The sequence below is a fragment of the Tursiops truncatus genome, chromosome 5 (assembly GCF_011762595.2).
Source record: "Tursiops truncatus isolate mTurTru1 chromosome 5, mTurTru1.mat.Y, whole genome shotgun sequence".
Lineage (NCBI taxonomy): Eukaryota > Metazoa > Chordata > Mammalia > Artiodactyla > Delphinidae > Tursiops > Tursiops truncatus.
In genome coordinates, this window is record NC_047038.1 from 133,478,319 (window position 1) to 133,500,367 (window position 22,049).

At 32.6% G+C, this 22,049-nt stretch overlaps 1 protein-coding gene across 3 annotated transcripts in view; it reads left to right on the top strand.

Annotated features, from left to right (window-relative positions):
* FSTL5 (follistatin like 5) overlaps positions 1 to 22,049 on the top strand; it is a 615,591-nt gene that overhangs the window by 508,093 nt on the left and 85,449 nt on the right. For 2 of the 3 annotated variants that reach the window (XM_019926751.3, XM_019926752.3), the window contains exons 10-11: positions 12,012 to 12,038; positions 20,732 to 20,850. In XM_019926751.3, coding sequence (XP_019782310.2) covers positions 12,012 to 12,038; positions 20,732 to 20,850 — 146 coding nt within the window. The remainder of the gene's footprint in view (positions 1 to 12,011; positions 12,039 to 20,731; positions 20,851 to 22,049) is intronic. The other variant, XM_019926753.3, reaches the window with a different exon arrangement.

A 22,049-nucleotide genomic window follows, 5' to 3' on the forward strand; every position in this document is an offset into this window, starting at 1 on the left:
CTGTACAGTTTTCCAGAGTGGCTGCACCAATTTACATTCCCACCAACAGTGCACAAGGGTTCCCTTTTCTCCACACCCTCGCCAACATTTGTTATTTTTGTTCCTTTTCATGATAGCCTTTCTGACAAGTGTGAGTTAATATCTCATTGTGGTTTTGATTTGCATTTCCCTAATGACTAGAGACGTTGAGCATCTTTTCATGTGCCTGTTGGCCACCTGCATGTCTTCTTTGGAAAATTATCTATTCAATTCTTCTGCCCATTTTTTAATGTGGTTGCTTTTTGTTTGTTTGTTTTGATGTTGAGTTGTATGAACTATTTTTATATGTTGTATATTAATCCCTAATCGGTCATATCATTTGCAAATTAAAACACCATGAGTCTGACTTCATTCATCTAAATAATATGTTTTTAAAACATGTAGGTAAATTATAATAACTAGGGACCTCCCTGGTGGTCCAGTGGTTAAGACTTCATTTTCCAGTGCAGGTGGTGAGGGTTTGATCCCTGGTTGGGGAGCTAAGATCCCACAGGCCTCGCAGCCAAAAAACCAAACATAAAACAGAAGCAGTATTGTAACAAATGCAATAAAGACTTTAAAAAATGGTCCACATCAAAAAAATATTTTAAAAAATCCTAATAACTAGGATACATCAAGAATTTTAGGAAAACAGAGTAGTAAGTGACAATGCCCTGAAAAGTTGAGAACCTAACAGCTTATGATGTCATTTTAAGCAGGACCTGCCATTTGCTCTCCACTAATGTGAGCAAAACAAAGAGACTAACGTCTTTTGAGTAAATACTACTTTCAGAATTATGTCAGATAGAAGAAAAATTATCCCAGAAAAAATAGTAAGAGAGACATCAGGCTACCATTGAATTGGCCTAATCCTATTCAACAAATGGCTCAATGAACAAGTTGGATGTGCTGTGTACAGCTAACGCATCTTGGGACCATCAGGATATTTTGTAATTTAAGATCACAAGTTCTTCCATGACTAAGCTGAAATTCCTTTATGAATGTCATTATTAGTTTGTAATTCTCCAATTAACATTTTTCCCTCAAAATTCTTACTATACAACACATATCTGGGTTCTCTACCGTAAAATTGTATGAGAACAAAGACATATTTAAGGTACTTTGGAGAAGAAAATTTCAGTTCTAGGGTTAGCCATCCTTTTAATCCAACAATACGTGACCTTATTGCTGTAGGATGGGGATTTAACAGATTGAGAATGTCAGGTTTCACATTATTGTTTAACAGTGCCGAGCCTGGAGCTATTGTGTAAAAGCAAATCAGAAGCAATATGGAATTCACTTTAATCAACACAATGTAAACACTTGAACCAATTTTAAAAAGCAAATTGAATTTACTATGGAACTTGCCATTGGCCTGCTAATAAGCCCTTTCATATTTGAGAAAGAATGTCTGAAGGGGCATGTAAATATCTGTTCCTCCACACTGTGTACACTCAAATGTTATACTGTTTCTCTGCAAGACAAGACAAGATATATAAGCCATATTACTGCTGCAAGTTGCTTCATTTTTGAGTCATAATATAAAGTTCTTATCTTTGAAGTTATGTTTATATGTATGTTTAGCAAAAATACATATTCATTTTCAAAAAAGTACATGTGCACTTATGTATATAAACATATGTGTTGTGTGTATACATACACTACTGTGTTTGTGTGTGTGTGCCCATGCCAGGCACTGTTCTAAGTAACTGAACATTTTTAGCTCGTTGAATGCTCATAAAATCTTCATACTGCCTGATTTTCTGTTCTATGTCATGCAATTTCTTTAGAAATCTGTTCCAAGAAGAAGTTAACCTCTGTTAACTTATAATCAGCTTGTTTTATGAGACATTATGTCATTTTCTACATGAACACTTTCTCAGGCAGCGTAAAGTCCAATATATTTTAAAATCTTGTGACAACTAATCTTGTGACGAAATTTCCAATGCTAAGGTTATGGCCTACTTCAGTGATTATGTTGTTAAGGTGTCTGCTGACTTTCATTGCCCTGTTTTATATCTGTTTTGTAATGTCTTTAGAGATAAGCAAATGTAACTGAATTATAAACTATATATTTAACCAGAATGCCTTAAATATGATATTTAATGCATTTGTGGATTATAATGTGTAATTTCCCTCTCAAAATATTTATCTAAAAATCTTCACTTACCTGAATGATAAATAACTTTTTAATGTAGCCAGTTTCCTTCAGAGAATGTATATCTTTTATTTTATACCATGTTTAAATATAATTAGATCCATATGTTAACATTGTATGTAATATAAATATATTAAATATGTATATTTGAATACATATTAAATAGTGGGGAGTTCAGAATACGAGAGGGATAAAAATTGCTAGAAATAATACCCTTTTATAAAAACTGATATTCATTGCTACAGCTTTAAAGTCTACCATCTTTAATTATTTCTTTGCACATATGCTAATTAACATCCAAGTAGTCTTCTATTTTTCTAATAATTTTGTTCTCTCAAATGATAATAAAGAGAATCCTCTGGTAGCCCTAATGATAGGTTAGAATATACTTTTATGCGACTTTTTTTTTTTTGCTACCTCTCTATTAATTTAATTTCTATAGGTATGATGATCTTGAGTTCTACTTAGGAGAACTAAGTACTTTATATATATAAAACATTATGTGCCATGTACTACTTAAAATGTGTGATAATCATTTTATTTTTCAAATTCTCTAATTCACCATGTGATGTATTTTCTAGATGAGGAAGTCAAAGCAAATGAGGAAGTAACTTTGCTTGCCATCTACCTAAAATAGCAGGGTGTATAAGTGAATTAGAAGGCAAAGTTGTTCTCATATATATCTGCAGCTAATTACCCACAGTTGTTTAATAATGTCACTGTTTATTGTTTATCATGTAAAAACCACAGCCAGTCATTTGTATGAAGAATTCTCAAAATCGAGTCGCTTCCTGACAGTAGTAGGCTTAGCATTTCTATATGAAAAGAAGCTTAGGTCTTGGCAATCTGGCTAAGAGGAAGTTAGGTTTTCTTGATGTTTGCTTAGTAAGCAGTCTGTTACACTAACACTGAGTGGTGTCCAGCATAGTCCTAATGTTCCTCCTCTTCTGTTTCACTCACCCTTGTAGTCTCTTCCCACATTGAAACAGATCAGGTCTCCCTCTATCATAAATAAAGTAGGGTACAGGGGAAGGTGTATGGCTTTTGAAGACAGTTCATGAAGGGCATTATGGCTCTGCCTTGCTCTCTTGGATCACTTATTATGGAGAAAGCCAACTGCCAGCATAGGGGGACACTTAAGCAGCCTTGGGGTGAGTCCCAGAAGTAAACTAAAACCTCCTGCCAACAGCTGGCACCAAATTCCCAGCCATTCAAGTGAACCTGCATGGAAGTGGATCTTCCAGCCCAAGTCAAGCCTGCAGATGACTGAAGCCTCATGAGAAAGCCCAAGCCAGAGCGCCCCCTCTGGCCAAAAAAACCTCCATAAAGACATACATGCTTTTTGTTGTTTTAAGCCGCTGAGTTTGAGATACTTTCTTACTCATCATGTTATAACCACTGCAGACAATATGCTTACTTGGTTTGGCATTGGAAGGAAAGATGGGTACCATTTTCATTTGTTTCATGCAATAGCTTAACTCTTTGACATGGGAATAATTCTTTTAAAAAAATTATTGAAGTATAGTTGATTTACAGTCTTGTGTTGAATGTCTTCTGTACAGCAAAGTGACTCAGTTATATATATATATAACTGTTTCCATGTCTTGGCTATTGTAAATAGTGCTGTTATGAACATAGGGATGCATGTATCTTTTCAAATTATAGTTTTGTCTGGGTATATGCACAGTAGTGGGATGGCTGGATCATATGGCAACTCTATTTTTAGTTTTTCGAGGAACCTCCATACTGTTTTCCATAGTGGCTTCAACAATTTACAAACCCACCAACAGTGTAAGAGGGTTCCTTTTTCTCCAAACCCTCTCCAGCATTTATTATTTGTAGATTTTTAAAAGATAGCTATTCTGACTGGTGTGAGGTGGTACCTCATTGTTGCTTTGATTTGCATTTCTCTAATACTTAGTGTTGATGAATATCTTTCAATGTGCCTATTGGCCATCTGTATGTCTTCTTTGAAGACATATCTATTTAGGTCTTCTGTCCATTCTTTGATTGGCTTGTTTGTTTTTTTGTTATTGAGTTATAGGAGCTGTTTGTATAGTTTGCACATTAAGCCCTTGATGGTTGCATCATTTGCAAATATTTTCTCCCAGTCCATAGGTTGTCTTTTTGTTTTGTGGTTTCCTTTGCTGTGCAAAGCTTATAAGTTTGATTAGGTCCATTTGTTTATTTTTGCTTTTATTTCTATTGCTTTGCGGGATGGACCTAAGAAAACATTGTTATGATTTATGTTGGGGAATGGTTTGCCTATGTTTTCTGTTAGGAGTTTTATGATGTCTTGTCTTATATTTGTCTCGAAGCCATTTTGAGTTTATTTTCATGTATGGTGTGAAGGTGTGTTCTGACCTCAGTGATTTACATTTGGCTGTCCACCTTTTCCAACACCACTTGCTGAAGACACTGTCTTTTCTCCATTGTAGATTTTTGCCTCCTTTGTTGAAGACTAATTGTCCATAGGTGTATAAGTTTACTTCTGGGCTCTTTATTCTCTTCCATTCATCTGTATGTTTTTGTGCCAGTACCATGCTGTTTTGATTACTGTAGCTTTGTAGTATTGTCTGAAGTCTAGGAGGGTTATGCCTCCAGTTTTGTTCTTTTTGCTCACGATTGCTTTGGCAATTCTGGGTCTTTTAGTGTTCCATATACATTTTAGGAGTATTTGCTCTAGTCCTGTGAAATATGTCATAGGTTTTTTTAAATAGGTATTGCATTAAATCTGTAGATTGCTTTGGGTAATATAGCCATTTTAACAATATTAATTCTTCCAATCCAAGAGCACTGGATATCTTTCCATTTCTTTAAATCATCTTCAGTTCCCTTTATCTGTTTTTATAGTTCTCAGCGTATAAGTCTTTCACCTCCTTGGTGAGGTTCATTCCTAATTATTTTATTTTATTTTGATGGGATTGTAAAAGGGATTGTTTGTTTACATTCTCTTTCTGATATTTCATTGTTAGTGTAAAGAAATGAAACCGATTTCTTTATGTTAGTCTTGTATCCTGCTACCTTGTTGAATTCATTTATCAGTTCTAGTATTTTGTGTGGAGTCTTTAGGTTTTTCTATATATATTATCACATCACCTGTGTATAATGACAGTTCTACCTCTTGACATGGGAATAATTCTTACATTGTCTTGGTTTCAATCTGACTCACTTTGTCACCAGGAGTAGACTCTCTCTCTTTGGTTAAGTATAGGTTATTTAAAAATGGATGTGAATGTTGAACAGGCAATGTGAAGCAGTCAGAGATGATCTGCATTCAGAACCTAGAAACCAACTTTACATAGACAACAGCTGAGACTCCTGCTTCTCCCATGTGTTGCATAGGTCTTCCTCCTGTTCACATCTAATTGAATCCTGATCTGCATGATCACAAATTATCACAGCCCTAATTCTATGTCATGGTGCCTTTTGCTATGCATTCTTACAATTCCAGTTCTCTGTACTCTTGGCTTTCTAACATGATTTCTTGATTCAAATTACACCCCCAAAAGAATATTATTATCCTATGTCATCACTTCATAGAATTTAAAACCATGGAGTCGTCTCTAGTTTCAGGTTGTATGCTTTAATGTAAGCTTGGCACTATAGCCTAATCAGATAATTCTAGACACTAGGTTGGGAATCTGTAGTCCTGGGAGAATCGTCTTCAGTCAGTGCTAAAAGAGTGACAGTTTTACTTAAAAGTGGGTTTGAATTTGGCATATGGCAGGCAGTGTATCTGGCATATCTTATATAGTTTCCATCCCCAAAATAGTATGTTTTAATGTCTCATTTCCTTCTCCATATGTACATTCAAAGAAATTTCAACTACCATGACACAAACCACACATTTTTTCAGATACATTAAATTTTTGTCTATATTTTCTTTTGCCGTTGCCCTTTTTCATTTGCCTTCTGAAGTTAAGTCAATTTTTTAAGTTCAAATGGAGAAACAGTCAATAAGACATCTAGCTAAAATGTTACACTTACATAAATGTAGCTTATCAAAAAATGTTTTGCACTGGTTCCAACCTTACACTTTCAGACAAAGACAAGGATGAGCAAAAAACTTATTTAGTTGAAAGGCCAAGCAATTTACACATGAGTAGCCAAGGAAAATAGCTGTTCAGTGTTATAGCATGCTGCTCTGTAGTTAACTATGTAATTGCTTTTGCTTATGTAATATTCACCCTCCACATGTGTTTTCTCATAGAGACAGCATACTTAATATGGCATCCATCATTTGAATATAATTGCAAGTCCCTAATTTACAAAATAAAGCGATTTATGAAAAGAGCATTGATAAAAGTCCTGGATGTCTACACATCTGTTCCATTGAATGACATTTTCATTATAAGACATATGTTATCTTCAAAAAGAAATTTACATTTCAGTTAAGTTGTGGATAAGTATTGAATACTGGAGGTCTGTAACTTTGAGGTTTTCATTATCTAATTATAAATGAAAGATTTCAGGACAGATAATGTAGGTATGGTACATTATGGAAGGCCACAGATGTTTCATAGGATCTCATATGTAGAGAAAAAGAGTCATTTAACCCAACTCCTGGTTCTAGACAGGCTAACTATAGATAAAAGCTAAGTTGGATCTTAAAGGACAATTATGGTCAAGTTAGGTGAAGAATTTTGGTGAGGCTATTCATGCAAATGTAATACATGTGTAACAATAAAGAGATTCAGAATAACTTGATGTTTGGAATGTGACTTTAGGATGACACAGGCATATCATGGAAGACCGTATGTACTATGCTAAAGATTTTGAGCTTACACACACACACACACACACACACACACACACACACACACACAAACACAGATACATGCATTATGTTTTTAAGCAAATGAGTGGCATCATCAAGCCTGCATTTATTATAAGTTGCTGTTTATATTTTATGAAGAATAAATTAATGTGACAAAATAGAGTTATTCTAATCTATAAGCAGCTATTAAAAATGTAAAAATTATCAAAGTTACATCCCAATAGATAAGCGATTAAGTATATAAATAGAGGAGAGTTTTATTTATATATGTGCAAGCAGAGTCAATATAATTTAAAAGCAAACTAATATATGTAAGAGATAATATTTATTCACACTTGGTAAGCCTGCACACACATGCATGCTCATACACACATACACATTAATAGTCCACCTTGAGTGTGGTGGGATGAATACTTTCCTGGACAGCTGATGGTGCTGACAGCAACCTTTTGGAAATCCACCTGGCAACAGGTGTCAGTGGCTTTAAACATAGCCAGACGTCTTGTAGAGCTGTATGCTAATGCAAAAAAGTAGCTAGAAAGAGGGTCATTGCAGTGCACACACACATGTACACGTACGTGTACATGCATACATCTATATGACTGATCAACCAAAAATATTTATTGAGTCCCTATCACTTATACTAGTCTTTGATTTAGGTACTAGGTTTAAGTTGACAAACAATGAACAATTGTATTTTTAAAAGTAGAAATCCATATGATGGAATAGTGCACAGTGATTAAGATTAGACTAGCCAGGTTATGATAAATGAATTTTTATCTGTCACATATTTATATATTGTGTCAGAAGCTCCCCCTTTCATGTACACATTTATGTAAAAATTTAAAAAAATAATGAAGAGCCATATAAGGAAAATAGACTTGGTTATTTTACCTGTGTAATTGAATTCAAAGTATTTTTTTTAATGTAATGCACATTCTGACTTTGTACAATAAATATATAAAACATATTCTAAACAGACAATAACAATACATGACATTTTTAAATTAAGTATTTTCAGAATAAATTTTATCTTTATAAGATTTATTCTCTTGATCTAGGGATAATATAGTGTCCCATCTAGTATATTTTTAGTGAATGTTACACTTGATTTCCTGTATTTTTTATATTTTAGTAAATCATTGATATACTTTGAGGCTATTGTAAATGAAATCTTCTATTGTATCTTCTAATTCTTACATAAGAATATAGAATTTGGGGTATTTATCTTATGTCTTGTCGCCTAACTGAATTCTCTTGTGATTTTTATGTGTCATTTTAATTTAACCTTTGTGACTCATTTTAGCTTCAAATTTTGATTATTTTATTTACAAGTTTACAGTGCTTATATAATTTATATTTGTTTCTGGGCTTAATAAAGTGGTTTGTCAAAATAAATTTCTAGTTAATTTTTAACATTTAACAAACACATTTATATTAATATAAAATATGCCTCTACTCTTAGTTTGCCAGGTTACTAAGAGTATATTACACTTAGTAATATGTGATACATTTCATCAGATTATGTTTTTAAATTTAAATTATATTTGTCATTCTCATTTGATATTCTAATATATTATATCAGATGAATTGATTTCTTAACTAAATTTCTACCAAATCCTTTTTTCATTCCAAGAGGATTCCTGTCTATGATCAAACTTTTAATATCCTGGTGAATTTCACTTGCATTTTATTTGTCATTTTTGTCATTAGTGAAAGTATCCTGTAATTCTCTTTGCTTTGCTATTATTATCACTTATTGGCATCCCTTTTGCTGACTTTACAAACTGAATGGGAACGTTTCCATCTTGATCTATATTCTAACAACACTGAATACAACTGGAATTGTATAATTCTTGAAAGTAAATACTTTTTATATAAGCCTTAGACTCTAAGAGCATCTTGGGAGGAAACTGTTTTTGAAAGTGGTTTAATTAGCACCATGGTTATTTTTATTCAAATTTCTTCTTTACATTCAGTTTGGATATTTATAGTTCCTTGGAATTTTTATGATATAGATTATCAAATTTATTACCAAAAGATTCTACATTGATTTAAAATTATCATAGCTACAAACATTTCTTCTTTCTTCCCTCTTTCCTGACTCCCCATCTCCTCCTCTTTCTACTTTTTTCCTCTCTCTCTCTCTCTCTCTCTCTCTCTCTCTCTCCCTCATATATTTTGTTCAGCGATGAATTAATTAAGCCTATGCATTATCTTTTGGCCAAAAGTCTTTGGGTCCACATATTGAATTTTATTTTTGCATTTTTGTTGTTTTATATGAATTATTATTTTATTTTTTAAATATTTAATTTGTTGAAGGATTTAGTGGGTTTAAATACTTGTAATACATTTTCATATTTGCTTTATTGTCAGAAAATGTCTTAACAATTTATGATTATTGGAATATACTTACAGAATACAGAAAGACTTTCTATTTTCCAGTTACTTTGTGACTACTCTTGATTATCTTTCAAGAAAACTTGAAAACACTTCCTGTTTTTGTTACAGAACATTCATTATGAAAACACTAATTTAGTCATCATAACTGTATTATTGAACTTTGTGGGTTTTCCCTTCATTTTTCAAATACCGAAGGTGATGAGTGAAAGAAGCAGAATATGATGGTTGGTTTATAAATTTTGTATCTAGTCCTAATAATTTTGCTTCATATTTTAATACTATGTTTTTAGTTTATATAATTTTAAATTCATTATATAGTGCTTTGAATTTTACTTTATCTGGTATTAATATTACAAACCATGTATTTTTGGTACTTTCTCATAAATGATTGCATCTCTTAAAAATATCTGTCATTAGTCCTTTAAAATAGCAGTGTTTGCAAATTCCCTGGCGGCCCGGTGGTTAGGACTCTGTGCTCTCAATGCTGAGGGGCCGGGTTCAATCCCTGGTCAGGGAACTAAGATCCCACAAGTGGCAGGACGAAATAATAAGAATAATAATAAAATAGCAGTGCTTTGACATACCCGCTAGGGTTTGTACATGCTTTTCCTATGTCTGGGAGCCCGATTCCTACAACCCTGCCTGGGTTCCTCTTCTTCATGTTTCAGACTTCACCTTCACCATCACCATTAAGGACGTTTCCCCCAGTTTCACTGATCATGCCTAATCCACTCATTAAAAGCATTCACATTACTGTGTTCCTTTCTTTCATAACATATTAAATTTGTAATTTTGAAATTACATGATTTGAATCCAGTTTTTTTTTTTTTTCCCCCTCAACTAGTGTATAAACTCGATTAGCACAGAGCCTGGGTCTGTTTTATTCTGTGTATGGTAGCGCTGAATACAATGCCTGGCACACAATTGGCACACCATATTCCATCGGTGGAGATATGAGTAAACATAGGTCTACTTACCTTTGTTTATAAGCCGGAAAAATAAAATTAGTCTAATCATGGCTCCATCTTTCATGAGCCTATAGAAGAAAATTTAATCTCCTGTGTACCATGTAATATAAAAGACTTTCTTGACCTTGTCAGGGTCAAATTCTCCAGCTGTATCTTCTATCAGTTTTGCCCTCCAAATATAGCCAATTACTTAAATTTCACTGAACACGTTGTAACGTGTCCCATTGATATACCTTGAACATCTCATGCCTCCTGCGCCCGGCATCCCCTCGTAAGCTTGGGTGGCATCATCTTGCTTGCGCATCAGCAGCCCAATGAAGTGGTCCCTCCACTGCCCAGCTTCTGCCCCTTGAAGGTGACTATCCCGTCCTGTCGCTTGCCACCGAACCTGATATTTGTTTCTCTAATTGCACTTATTACATATGCTTATAATCATTTTTAGCATGGTTCTCTCCTTTCTCAGGTCCATGTTCTCTCCTTGTGACTAGGATCTGTCCTTTTACATATTCATTGCAAGCACACCATAGGCAACAAGAGCAGCAGCACAAAATGTGCTCAAGGGATGCAAGTACCATGAATGCACATTTGAATAAGTATTGCTAAAGAATTAAAAATGCCAAGAATCTCAAAAAAATGCTTACTCTACAAAAAAGGATTTTTTATACTATGGTAGGTGCTGAAAACGGCATGACTTGGACCTCCACCCTCCAGCTAGGAGTGCTAGATTCCAGTGTTGGCTCTGCTACACTGACGATCAGGGTTTAGTTTTTAAAAAGTGATTATGTTTAATATGGTTAACATATGCAGGAATTAATTAGATGTGGATGAGCTGTTCCTTTAGTTACATTTTCTTTTTGCCAGTATTATTCTGCTTTGAAAGTATATAAGTACACCTGAAGCTAATAGAATTGTAAATCAACTATACTTCAAAAAAAGAGAAATTATATAGAATTAGATAAATTTGGATTAGTAAAGGAATCAGGCATTTTGTTGAGAATATTTTTAATTGGTATTTTTCTTTATTTCTGTCTTAATATTTTAACTCTATGTTGATTTAGTCCCTATACAGTATTTAATAACCTGTTGTCCAGGAATAATTTAATATGAAGCATTATTGTGCATTGAAATAAACAAGATATATTTAGATATATTTTATTATGCTGGCTTAAAAAGTGAAAGCATATACTACTTAAAAATAGGCTATTTCTGCGTTCAAAATCCTGTATTTACAAGAACTCATCTTGCTCAGGAATATTACATATTATGTTGAAGCATTACTTATAATTAATGAGAATTCTAAAATTATAACTGTTTCAATTAGTAACTTTTAACTAAGCTGTCAAATAAATAGTCTTTACTAATGTGTGTTCTAAAGATATATTTTATTAAAATTAACTTAAATATACCATTATTTTCAGTGATACATAAAATTTTTTTTGTCTATCAACAAAAATCTTTATTCCGAAGAAGAATTGGCTATTTCAAGACATGAATAGAACATTATTATACTCCCAGCATTTTACTGTTTTATTAATATAGATTGTTGAGTTCATCCTCACTATTTTTATGTGCATGTTCTGCCTTAGAGATTGTGACCTCTTTAATAGTTATTTATATTACTATGTAATTGAATCACTCTTTACTCATTTTTCTTTTTCTCCTTTTTCTTTTAAACATGCTGCAGTAGCTAACATATTATGGAGAGAAGAAGGTAGTAAATTCCATTATTTTTTATATTATTGTGATTATTTTGCTTAACTTTTAGATGTATTGACTATCAGTTCTAGTAATTGCCTTATTCATTTTTATTTTGACTCAGTATTTTTATTTGATCATAAATCAGTATTCTTCTGTACACTGCTACCATTAAACATAGTTATAACTCCTCATCAGCTTGATTTAGTTTTGGTATATAATCAGGAAGTTATATTACAATATATGGAAATGCTTTTAAGAGTATAAAATTAAAATTAGTCAAATAAATGAAAGCAAGCTTAAACATAATTTATGTAATAAACCGTGATTTAGATTAGAAAAAGAAGAATTATAAAAACTATTGCCTTATGAAGGGACTATAATAAATTATTTTAGAAAATAGTTTATAAACTTGAAGGACATGGATTCAAATCCAGTCTGCACCATTATGTAACCTAGGGCTTTTCTATGTCACAAATTCCTCATCTCAAAAATAAGGGTAGTTGTTAATTCTCAATAGGGTTGTTTTATCAACTCCTTAAATATAGTCTGCACTCAATAAATGCCATCCACAGTCATTTATTATTGTCTTTGTTTTTCTTAATTAGTCACAAAGACCAAGAGGAATGTGTTTGCTGTAGTTAAATTCTTAGGAGAAAATTATCGATAAGTCATTACACTCCTGGTACGCAATGGCCAAAATAACTGCCTTCAGGATCCATCCTAGAAAAACTTTCTCTTCCCCAGTTATAGCTTCCTAAAATTATTGAAGCAGAATAATAACAATATCAGTAACCAGAACACATTTATTGAGCCCTTATAATGTGCTAGATACTGTCCAAGTATCTTAGAATATTTAGATCCATTAAAATTAGTAAAAGATGAGCATAACACTTTATTTTTTCTTTTTTGTCCTTGGTATTTCTTGCTCCTCAAATCTTTTGTAAAGGCTCCTTTAAACTCCAGTTTACTTAAGAGGTTCTAGTGTAACTGTACCTTCTCATTTTATTCCTTTCGGATATTTCACATTTGAACGTACAAATGCGATCATTACTGAAACAGATATGACATGATTAACATATGGGTTAGACATTTCTTTATACTCTCTTCCTTCTTGAGATTAAACAAATATTTCTCTGGGTACCACAGATCTAGCTTTGCTGGCTAATTGCTGGGAAAATTTGAATGAGTCATTTTACCTCTCTGAGCCAGACTTTTCTAAAACAATGCTTGAAATACAGTTTGGGACTCACCTTGCAAATCTGTGATATGTATATCTCCTTAAAATATGTGAAACAACTCTTCCTTATAATTTGACCTTGATAACAGTCATTAACATTATTAGTTTATAATACTCATTGATATGTAATAATAATATAATATTCTTCAGACTACCCTTAAAAGTATAGGAGACCTGCAGATTAATTAAAATCACACTGAGATTCATTATATGAAATCATTTTTATTTATTTAAATTTTTCTTCTGTTAGTCTTTGAAGATGTATGTTCTCAATAATTATTCTCCATCAATCAGTGATGTGCTTACTCTTCATGACTTTGTTTGACACAGAATATGTGCTTGAGAAATCATAGCTATTTAGTACATTTTGCAGGTAATTTTAAAACTTATACAAGAAATGTTTTGGGGGAAAGCTTTTAAATATTTTATTTCATGTAGAGTTATCATCAGAGCATTTTGTTTTTTGAAATAAAAATATTTAAGATAATACATTTGAGATAATAATATACTTAGATTCATAGGAATCTGTAAATTACTTTTTATAATGCCACAGTTATCGGCAAGGCATTACAATTAGAAACGATTGCATGTAATAATATTGGTGGCCAGAGATAATAGACCAGCTTGAGGAATCACTGAACCCCAACTGTGTGTACAATTATTTCATAAAAAATAATTAAAATAATAAAGTTTCCAAAGCCATTTTCTACCTCTGTTTTTAAAAGATAGGATAATAACTAATACGAACAACATTTTTCTGTGGTCCATTTTTATTTCCACTCTAGCAGTGCTTTCTATTTGTATGCTTGTGTTCTTACCAAGGCCAAGAGAAATTTATCTCAAGGAGAACCCATTTAAGAACTTCAAGCATTTTTAGATGAATAGTAATGGAAAGAGAGTTTAAAATGATAATACCTCTCATAATGTCATATGACTTACATGCAAGTGTAAGGTCTATAAAATTTTGTTTAACTGAAAAATTATTTTTAAATGTATACATCAGAATCTGGCTTATCCAGGACTTTGTGAGCTAAATCAGCTTTACTGAATTTCATGTATATTATCTTATTAATCACATGGATATTTAAGCATGAAATAGGGTCCTCTGTTTCTGAGTTCACCTTTCAGTTCTTTTCTAGCCGTGATTCAAGTTAGCAGGAGTGTAAAAATACAATGTTTTCAAAGAGAAGTATCTCACTCATTTACTGACAAATATTTTAAAGAGCCTACTGTATGTAGAACACTTTGAAAGCACTGGAAATATAAAGATAAGAACTAGTATCTACTCTAAAGATGTTTTCAATCTAGTAAATTAAAGGCTAAATCATTCTTATTGTCAACTAATTTTACTACCTATATGATTTCAAAATACACATTAAAAGATTCAGTAGGATTGGGTCTCTTCTACAATATTTTTTATGATGTTGTTATCAAATATAATCTAATAAAGTATTTCCTAGTATTTATTTAGTAGACAACAGTTTGGGTATATGTTATAAGGTCTAATGAATTAAAGGAACTTAAAACATTTTATTCACTGCAGGATTAAGCTGAACTTCTAAATATACTACTTTCAGGAGAGATGTCGGGTGATTCATTACATGACACAGAATTTTCTAAATTTATTATAACATGAAATTATTTTGATGAATAGCTATAGAATCAATATTTAACTGAAGCTACTGGCTTGATGTGACATCTAATGATTTGAAAGCAAAAATATGTATATTGATATTTCCATATTTATAAAAATTGTCTCTTCTATTCTTTATAAATATTTATGAATCTATTCACACATAAATATGGTATAGAAATGGTTCAAATAAATTTCTATATTAGTTGGGCTAATTAACACCAACCAACACCAGGTACAAGTAGACATTACAGTGAAATCTTGCAAAAAAGTTTACATGTTACATCATCTGATTAGCTTTGTGAACTATAATATCACCAAAGTGGGGGAAAAGGAATAATCGGAAGCAGGTCAGCTCTTAACTCCTTTAGCCTGAGATTTTTCACGTTTTGTTGTCCAGACCATTACATGCTGCAGGGGAGCATTGGAGATATAGGAGCATGCATGCCTGCTTAATGAGCTACTTGAGCCTCCTGTATAATTATTTTTAGAGAAAAAAAATTGCTGAGGTTCTCAGGACCAGATTACTGTCTCACAATAATATTGGTGAAATAGTTAAAATGAAAAAGAGTTTTCAGAGGGTAAGGCTTCTAAATTCATGAGACTTAGTGAGTCATATAATTGGGTGAGGCAGAGACCACGCCTTCTAATGGCTGGCTGCGATGCCATCGCCCAAGTGATGAAAGCTGTCAATATTTTCATTTGCAAGTTCCCTACCTTCTCTGATGAAAACAAATGTCAACATTTTAGCGCTTCAAATTATCTCATAAGCCTGTTTTCAAGTCAAAAATGAATCTGACAAGAGAGAACCATTTTCAGATATATGTGTATACACACACGTATGCATATATGTATACACACATATACATGTGTACATATATAATTATACATATGATTTCACCTAATATAAACTACATAGCAAACAAATACTCTATTATGTTATAACCTTTGCTATGTTAATCATTAAATGTGAAATGAATCACGTAAATTTGCATTCAAGTTTTTCAACATATCTTTGGAAGTTCAGGAAATTGAATTCTGACTTAAAAGGACTGGTTTTAGATAATATCACGCTGACCAATATATAATGTTCATACAGTACCCACTTTCCTGGATTAATAGTGGCTAATAAAGTGCTTAACACAATCACTCCCAGAATATCTGCTAGAGGAATGACAGAGGAAGTCCGTCTAATTTTAGTTGAACATAACATAGAAATCTCATGGAGGTGTGATGGTTTGGTATTGTTATGTGTGTGAAAAGGATTTTAACTCCGAAGACAGAGGTACAAAAATGGGAACATTCATGAAACAAAAATCCCTCCCTGCTGAGTTATTCAAGGTGAGAGATGCAATATAGACCATCTGTTTTTGCCTATATTTTTCTTTAGCTAAAAAAAAAAAAATTTCTTCTATATTAAAAATATGAGTAAGTTTAGGATCACTTGAAAGGGAAAAGAATGATATAATATCAACTAATAAAGGTCTTTAACACCAAACATTGAATTATCTTAGATTGGTTACCAAATCAGTGCTTTGTAGGATTATAATTTGCCATTGATCATAATTTAAATGCTAAAGTAATGGCGGTTTAAGTTAGAGGAAGGCAGACATCAGACAAAATATTTTTGTTATTGACTTAAATATTCATCCAATAATCACACATTAACCAAATGTTATTCTTGATATAAACGATGGAATATATATGTAATTTATAATACATAATGTAACTATATTATCATGATACACTGTTGTTCTTGAGTAGAAATCCTCAAAGGATTGAGACAGGAATGTGAATTACATACATTTTTTTCTCAGTCCACCTCATGTATTTAAAGGTGCAGTATTGGTTGAAAAACCCTCTGGGAAATACTTCTCCCTCATGAGACTGCAAGTAATTCTTGCCATGTTCTCTCTGTATAGAAAGAAAAACAAAGGAGAAGAAGGGCTCACAAAGAAAAAACAAATTATGGGTCACTTTTTTGTGCTACTATACTGTGTTAGATTAACAGTCGACCTGGAAAAGACAAAGTACCTGAGTCTGTTTTCACAGGGGATGAAAAAAGACAAAACAGCACATAGTCCTAATCTTGACCGTGACTAGAGTGGTAAAGCTTTTACTGAAGTCAGGAGCTTTTGTAATAAACTGCAATAGAAAGCATCAGTGAGGAGAGAATGGTAATTGAGACCTACATGGTTGTCAGACTTTTGGGGACTCAAAATTATTGACAACTCCAAGAGCTTTTTTTATGTGGGTTATTTCTATCCACTTGTATTTACCATATAAGAAATTAAAACAGAAAATTAAAATATGTATTTATTTGTTTTAAATAACCCATTACATGTAGGCATAAATACCACATTATTTGTAAAGTTATATTAAATGAGGAGACTCACTGTTGTACATTTTGCAAATTTTTAAAATACCTGACTGAATAAAAGATGCTGGATTCCTATATTTGCTCCTGCATTGAACTGTTGTGATATCACTCATAACATCATATGTCAAGTAGCCTGTTGAGAACTACACTCCACATTTGGAAGCATCTAATTTGTGAGAATGAGAGAGAAAAATGCAAATGACATCTTAGCATTATTATGAACATAGTTTTGACTTTGCAGACCCTCTGAAAGGATCAACTTTGAGAACGGCTCTACTAGAAAATCAGGTTGCTCTTTTAGCAGGCTCACGCATTCGTAGAATTCAATCTCATAGAAAACTGAAATGTACTAGTAGTATATCTCACAGAGTAGCTTTGAGGAAAACAGGAGGACAGTAATCACATTTTGGTTAGATGCCATTTCACCATTTTTTTCCCACTGTCAGTCATAAAAAAGAGGGACAGTTACCATTTCTTGAACTCATAGTAAGAGTTCAGGTCACTCTGCTACATGTTTTCCTTTGTCCATCTCAGTTACTTCTTACAACAGCTGCATAAATCTAATTATTTCTCCCAATTTGAGAAGGAGAAAGTACAGCACAGATATTACATGGGAAATAACTTTCCCATGATACAACAGTGACTTCTATAGTCGTGATTTACCTCTGAGCTGTCTGAATTCAGAAAATTAAATTCCTCTCTCTTTGTTATATTCTCCCACACCAAAATAAAAAAAGGTTAGGGCATGGAAACTTAATAGTTATAATGAACATACACAGATATGTTATTGCTTCCTATACAGATTAAGCTAACAAATGCCCCAAAGTGAAAATCAGCATGTGTTTTCAATTACCACATCTCAAGCATCAGGTAATTCATATCATTCTGTGCCTAGTATATTATTAATATATTATAGTATATTATTAATAAATTATAATATTATAGCAGCAAATTTAAAAGGATATATATCTGCATCATATATTCAGATTATAAATTCTGCTAAAACCTAAGTAGTAATTGATGAACAAAATATGTCTAACAAGAAAATAAATGCAAAATATCCCTCGTGTAGGTAGGGAAGAGAGGAATACACAGATGGCTCTGAAGATAAAGTTTTATTTCATAGCGGAGTGATTGATACATAGGTGTTCAGTTTATCTTATTATTTTAACATATATTTATATATGATACATTGTTGGCATTGCTATTTCATAAACACTAGGGAGTTATATTCCCACCAAAAACAATAAAATGCAAAAGCAAACTAAACCTTGCATAACTTTATCTGTATTTTTCAATAACTTGTAACTGGGAAAGTAGCTTGTACTCTGTAAAAATGCTGATGTGTATGTAACTCATACTTTAAAAAGCAAGAAAATGCACTTTCAGTTTTGGAAGTGATTTGGATGGATTAAGCGAGTTTTAGAGGAAGATACAGCTCAAGAACTTTCATCTGTGGAATCCCACTGACTGTACTGTGCACAGAATATAGTAAAGTAACACAATAAAAATATCCATAGGAATAAGGGCAGGGAATACTTCAAGCAACTTTGCAAACTGTCTGGACTTAGAGTAGTTGTCAAGTTCAGACACATTCAGACTCCTGACTGTGGAGCAGAATTGTGCAGTACCTGAAGGAGAATATAGTGATGTTCATTAAAAAATGTTATGAGCTTTGTATGTAACTGACACAACTGGAAATCAGATCCAAGTTTCAACTACCAGTATTGTTAATTTGCTAGTCACTGATACATAGCACACATCAACCTTCTGACAGTGTTTACACAGAAGCTTGCTAATACAAATCAATGTTTTGCCTAAGCAGTTTTTGTAAGTTTTATCCTTTTGGTATGGAATTGATCCCTCTGTATTCAAAGCTATAATTATAAATTGTAGCTGACAACTCTTAAATTTTATTTTATGAAGACATAACTTGAATTTAGTTCTTGCTACTTCTGCTACTGTTCTGGAATATCTCATTGTAACATTGTGCACTCTGGAATTAAAATGCACAATTAACTGATAAAGATTGCATGTATTAAAATATGAGGACTGTAAAATATTTATAAGACAATAATAAGTCCAAGGGGGAAAAAACAAAAAACCAATAATAAGATGTGTCAAAATAATCTGGATCATTTAAAATATATATGCATTATTAGAAATAATTTCACTCTGTATAAACACCAATAAAGTGATAATTATGATCGAATGCATTTTCCTCTGAATCATAAGAATAGATGGTGACTTTTAAAATTAACTAGGAACATATTTAACAAAAATAAATGTGGCTTAAGTTGAATAAACAAATTTTTTTTTTTTACAAATCAGTAAACTTTTATTGTAATCCTCAGGCTTGACTTCATGGGCCTTGCAGGTGTCCTCAAGTGAAGTAAAAATTAAAAGTAGATGTTTTTAAAAGTTAAGCATTTTAAAGAACAATGATTTGCTCTTCAAACTATCAAGATTTCAGTATAATTGTTTATTGGTTCTCACTGAATTATGTGCGGTATAGTTATACTGAATAAATATGATTGTGCAAAGCAGTACACCTGGATGAGGTCCTCAGTTGAGGATCAGGAAAGGGAGAACTACATGCTCTTAGTCTGGACATGTTGGGACAAAGCAGAAGCAGAGGAAACAAAGAGAACAGGTGTGCAATCATACGTGACAAGTCCCCAGGTGCAGACCACCGTTAACTCCACGGCATTCCAGATGTCTAATCTGTAGCACCCCGTACCCATGAGGTGTGGGTGTATAATATAAGGGAGATGAATTTCTGAGATGTCACACACCCAAACCGGCCCTGTGAAAAGTAATTAAAAGTATGATTTAAATGAGATTTTTGCAAGACCTTAAATTAATTCAAATTTTAAACTGGAGAAATAGACCCCAAACTTTGTCAATATGAAAACTGATATGTAAGACCTCCAGTAGGATTATATTTACAAAAATTATTTTAGGAAAATACATATTCTCCAAAATCTGGGGAACTTGGTCTTTTTGTTTCTAAAAGTCTCTGTATAAGCTAAATTCCTGCAAAGAATGCCATTTTATTTCCCTTAGGGAACTCTAATAGAAATAGGATAAATATGATTCTTCAAAAAGCACTTTTATGTCTTAATCAGCACCTAAATTAAGTAGGGATGGTAGCAGACATAATCTATGTATCAAAGAGTTTATCTCCATTTATAATTATTTTTAAATATGTGAAACATTTGTTGAATTATGTTAAAGAAATCACTGACTTGCAGATCAGAGAGATGAAGTAGACTGTGTGCATAATATTGCAGAGCTGCTTGGGCGTATGGTAAAGGTCTCACACGGTCTGCTTTAGTAGCATTATAGGACTTCACAAACTGATCTCTCACCAGCAATGTGAGGGGCACTGAGTTTTGGTTGTAAATGTTTCTGGTAATTTTATTTTGAACTTTTGAATGTGTTTTTACTCCTAAGGTCTGGGAATTGGGAACATGTTCTATGTGTTTTATGAAGATGGAATCAAAGTGATACAACCCATAGAATGTGAATTTCAGAGGCACATTAAGCCTAGTGAAAAGCTCCTTGGATTTCAGGCAAGTATTTTAAAAATTCCTTTACAGTTTTATATAGTAATTTTGTTAAGTAGAATTGTATTTTGGAAATACAATGAAATCTACACATGTATGAGATGTGGGTAGGACAGTGTTAAAACTATGATATTGTCTGTTACTCTATGCAGGTTTTATACTTAAAGAGGAAGATAATATATTGTGTATTCATAATGACCTGTTTGTAATTAAAATAAAGGCACTAGAGGTGAAATATCAAAACTGAACACAGTATAAAAACTTCACCTGTTCCTTAATTTAGAATGTCTCCCATTTTGGCAGGCAATGGTTACTTTAACGTAATGAAAGAAAATAGCCTATAAATAATCTGATGGGAAGCTGAGGTATATTAGATGCTTTATAAATGTTGATGCCCATTTATTCTTCATCTTATTTTTTTCATGTACCTTTATGTAATTACATGTACTTACCTTTAACAGAAATATTTATTTTCTGTAAAATTTTGGTCAGCTTTCAGAAAATAGAAGAATATATGACAAAATGCATATTGCCTATACATACTAGGGACTGTACTTCTGTGCAGGATAATAAGAAATAATAATTAATTTTATATTGCTATGGCTATGTATATCTCCACATAAATATGTGTACACCAAAATATGTAATACTAAAGATACCCACGTTACCTTTGTGTTCCCACACAAGTACAGGCATGCACCAGACACCCAAAATAAGGTAAGATATTGGTAGACCTCAGAATGCAACCCTGTCTTGATACTCATTTTAAGGTTGGCATGGCGACAAGATATGAGCAAAATAGATATTAATGCCCTGGTTTAGATCCTTTACTTTCAACTCCTATTTTGAGCCTACCAGTAGCCAGTGTTGCCACATACTGACTTATGGAGACAACAATTTACAAATTAAAGCCATGTCCTAGAATGAGAAGAAGGAAAAACATGAGAATGAGATAAGATAGGCCAGCATCTCTCAGACACTCTGTAGGACAAAGCAGTCTAATGACCTCCTATTTTAAATAAAGGAAATGATTTAACTCAATATGTTTATGAGTGTTTAAAACAAAAGAAACTTTTTAATTTAAAAATATTTCACTTAAAGGCTAAATTACTGAATAGAATCATTACCATTTTTGTTAAACTATAAGTTTAACAAGTGTGAAAACACTTTAAATTGTACGTGCAGTTTTGTTTTGTTTTATAATC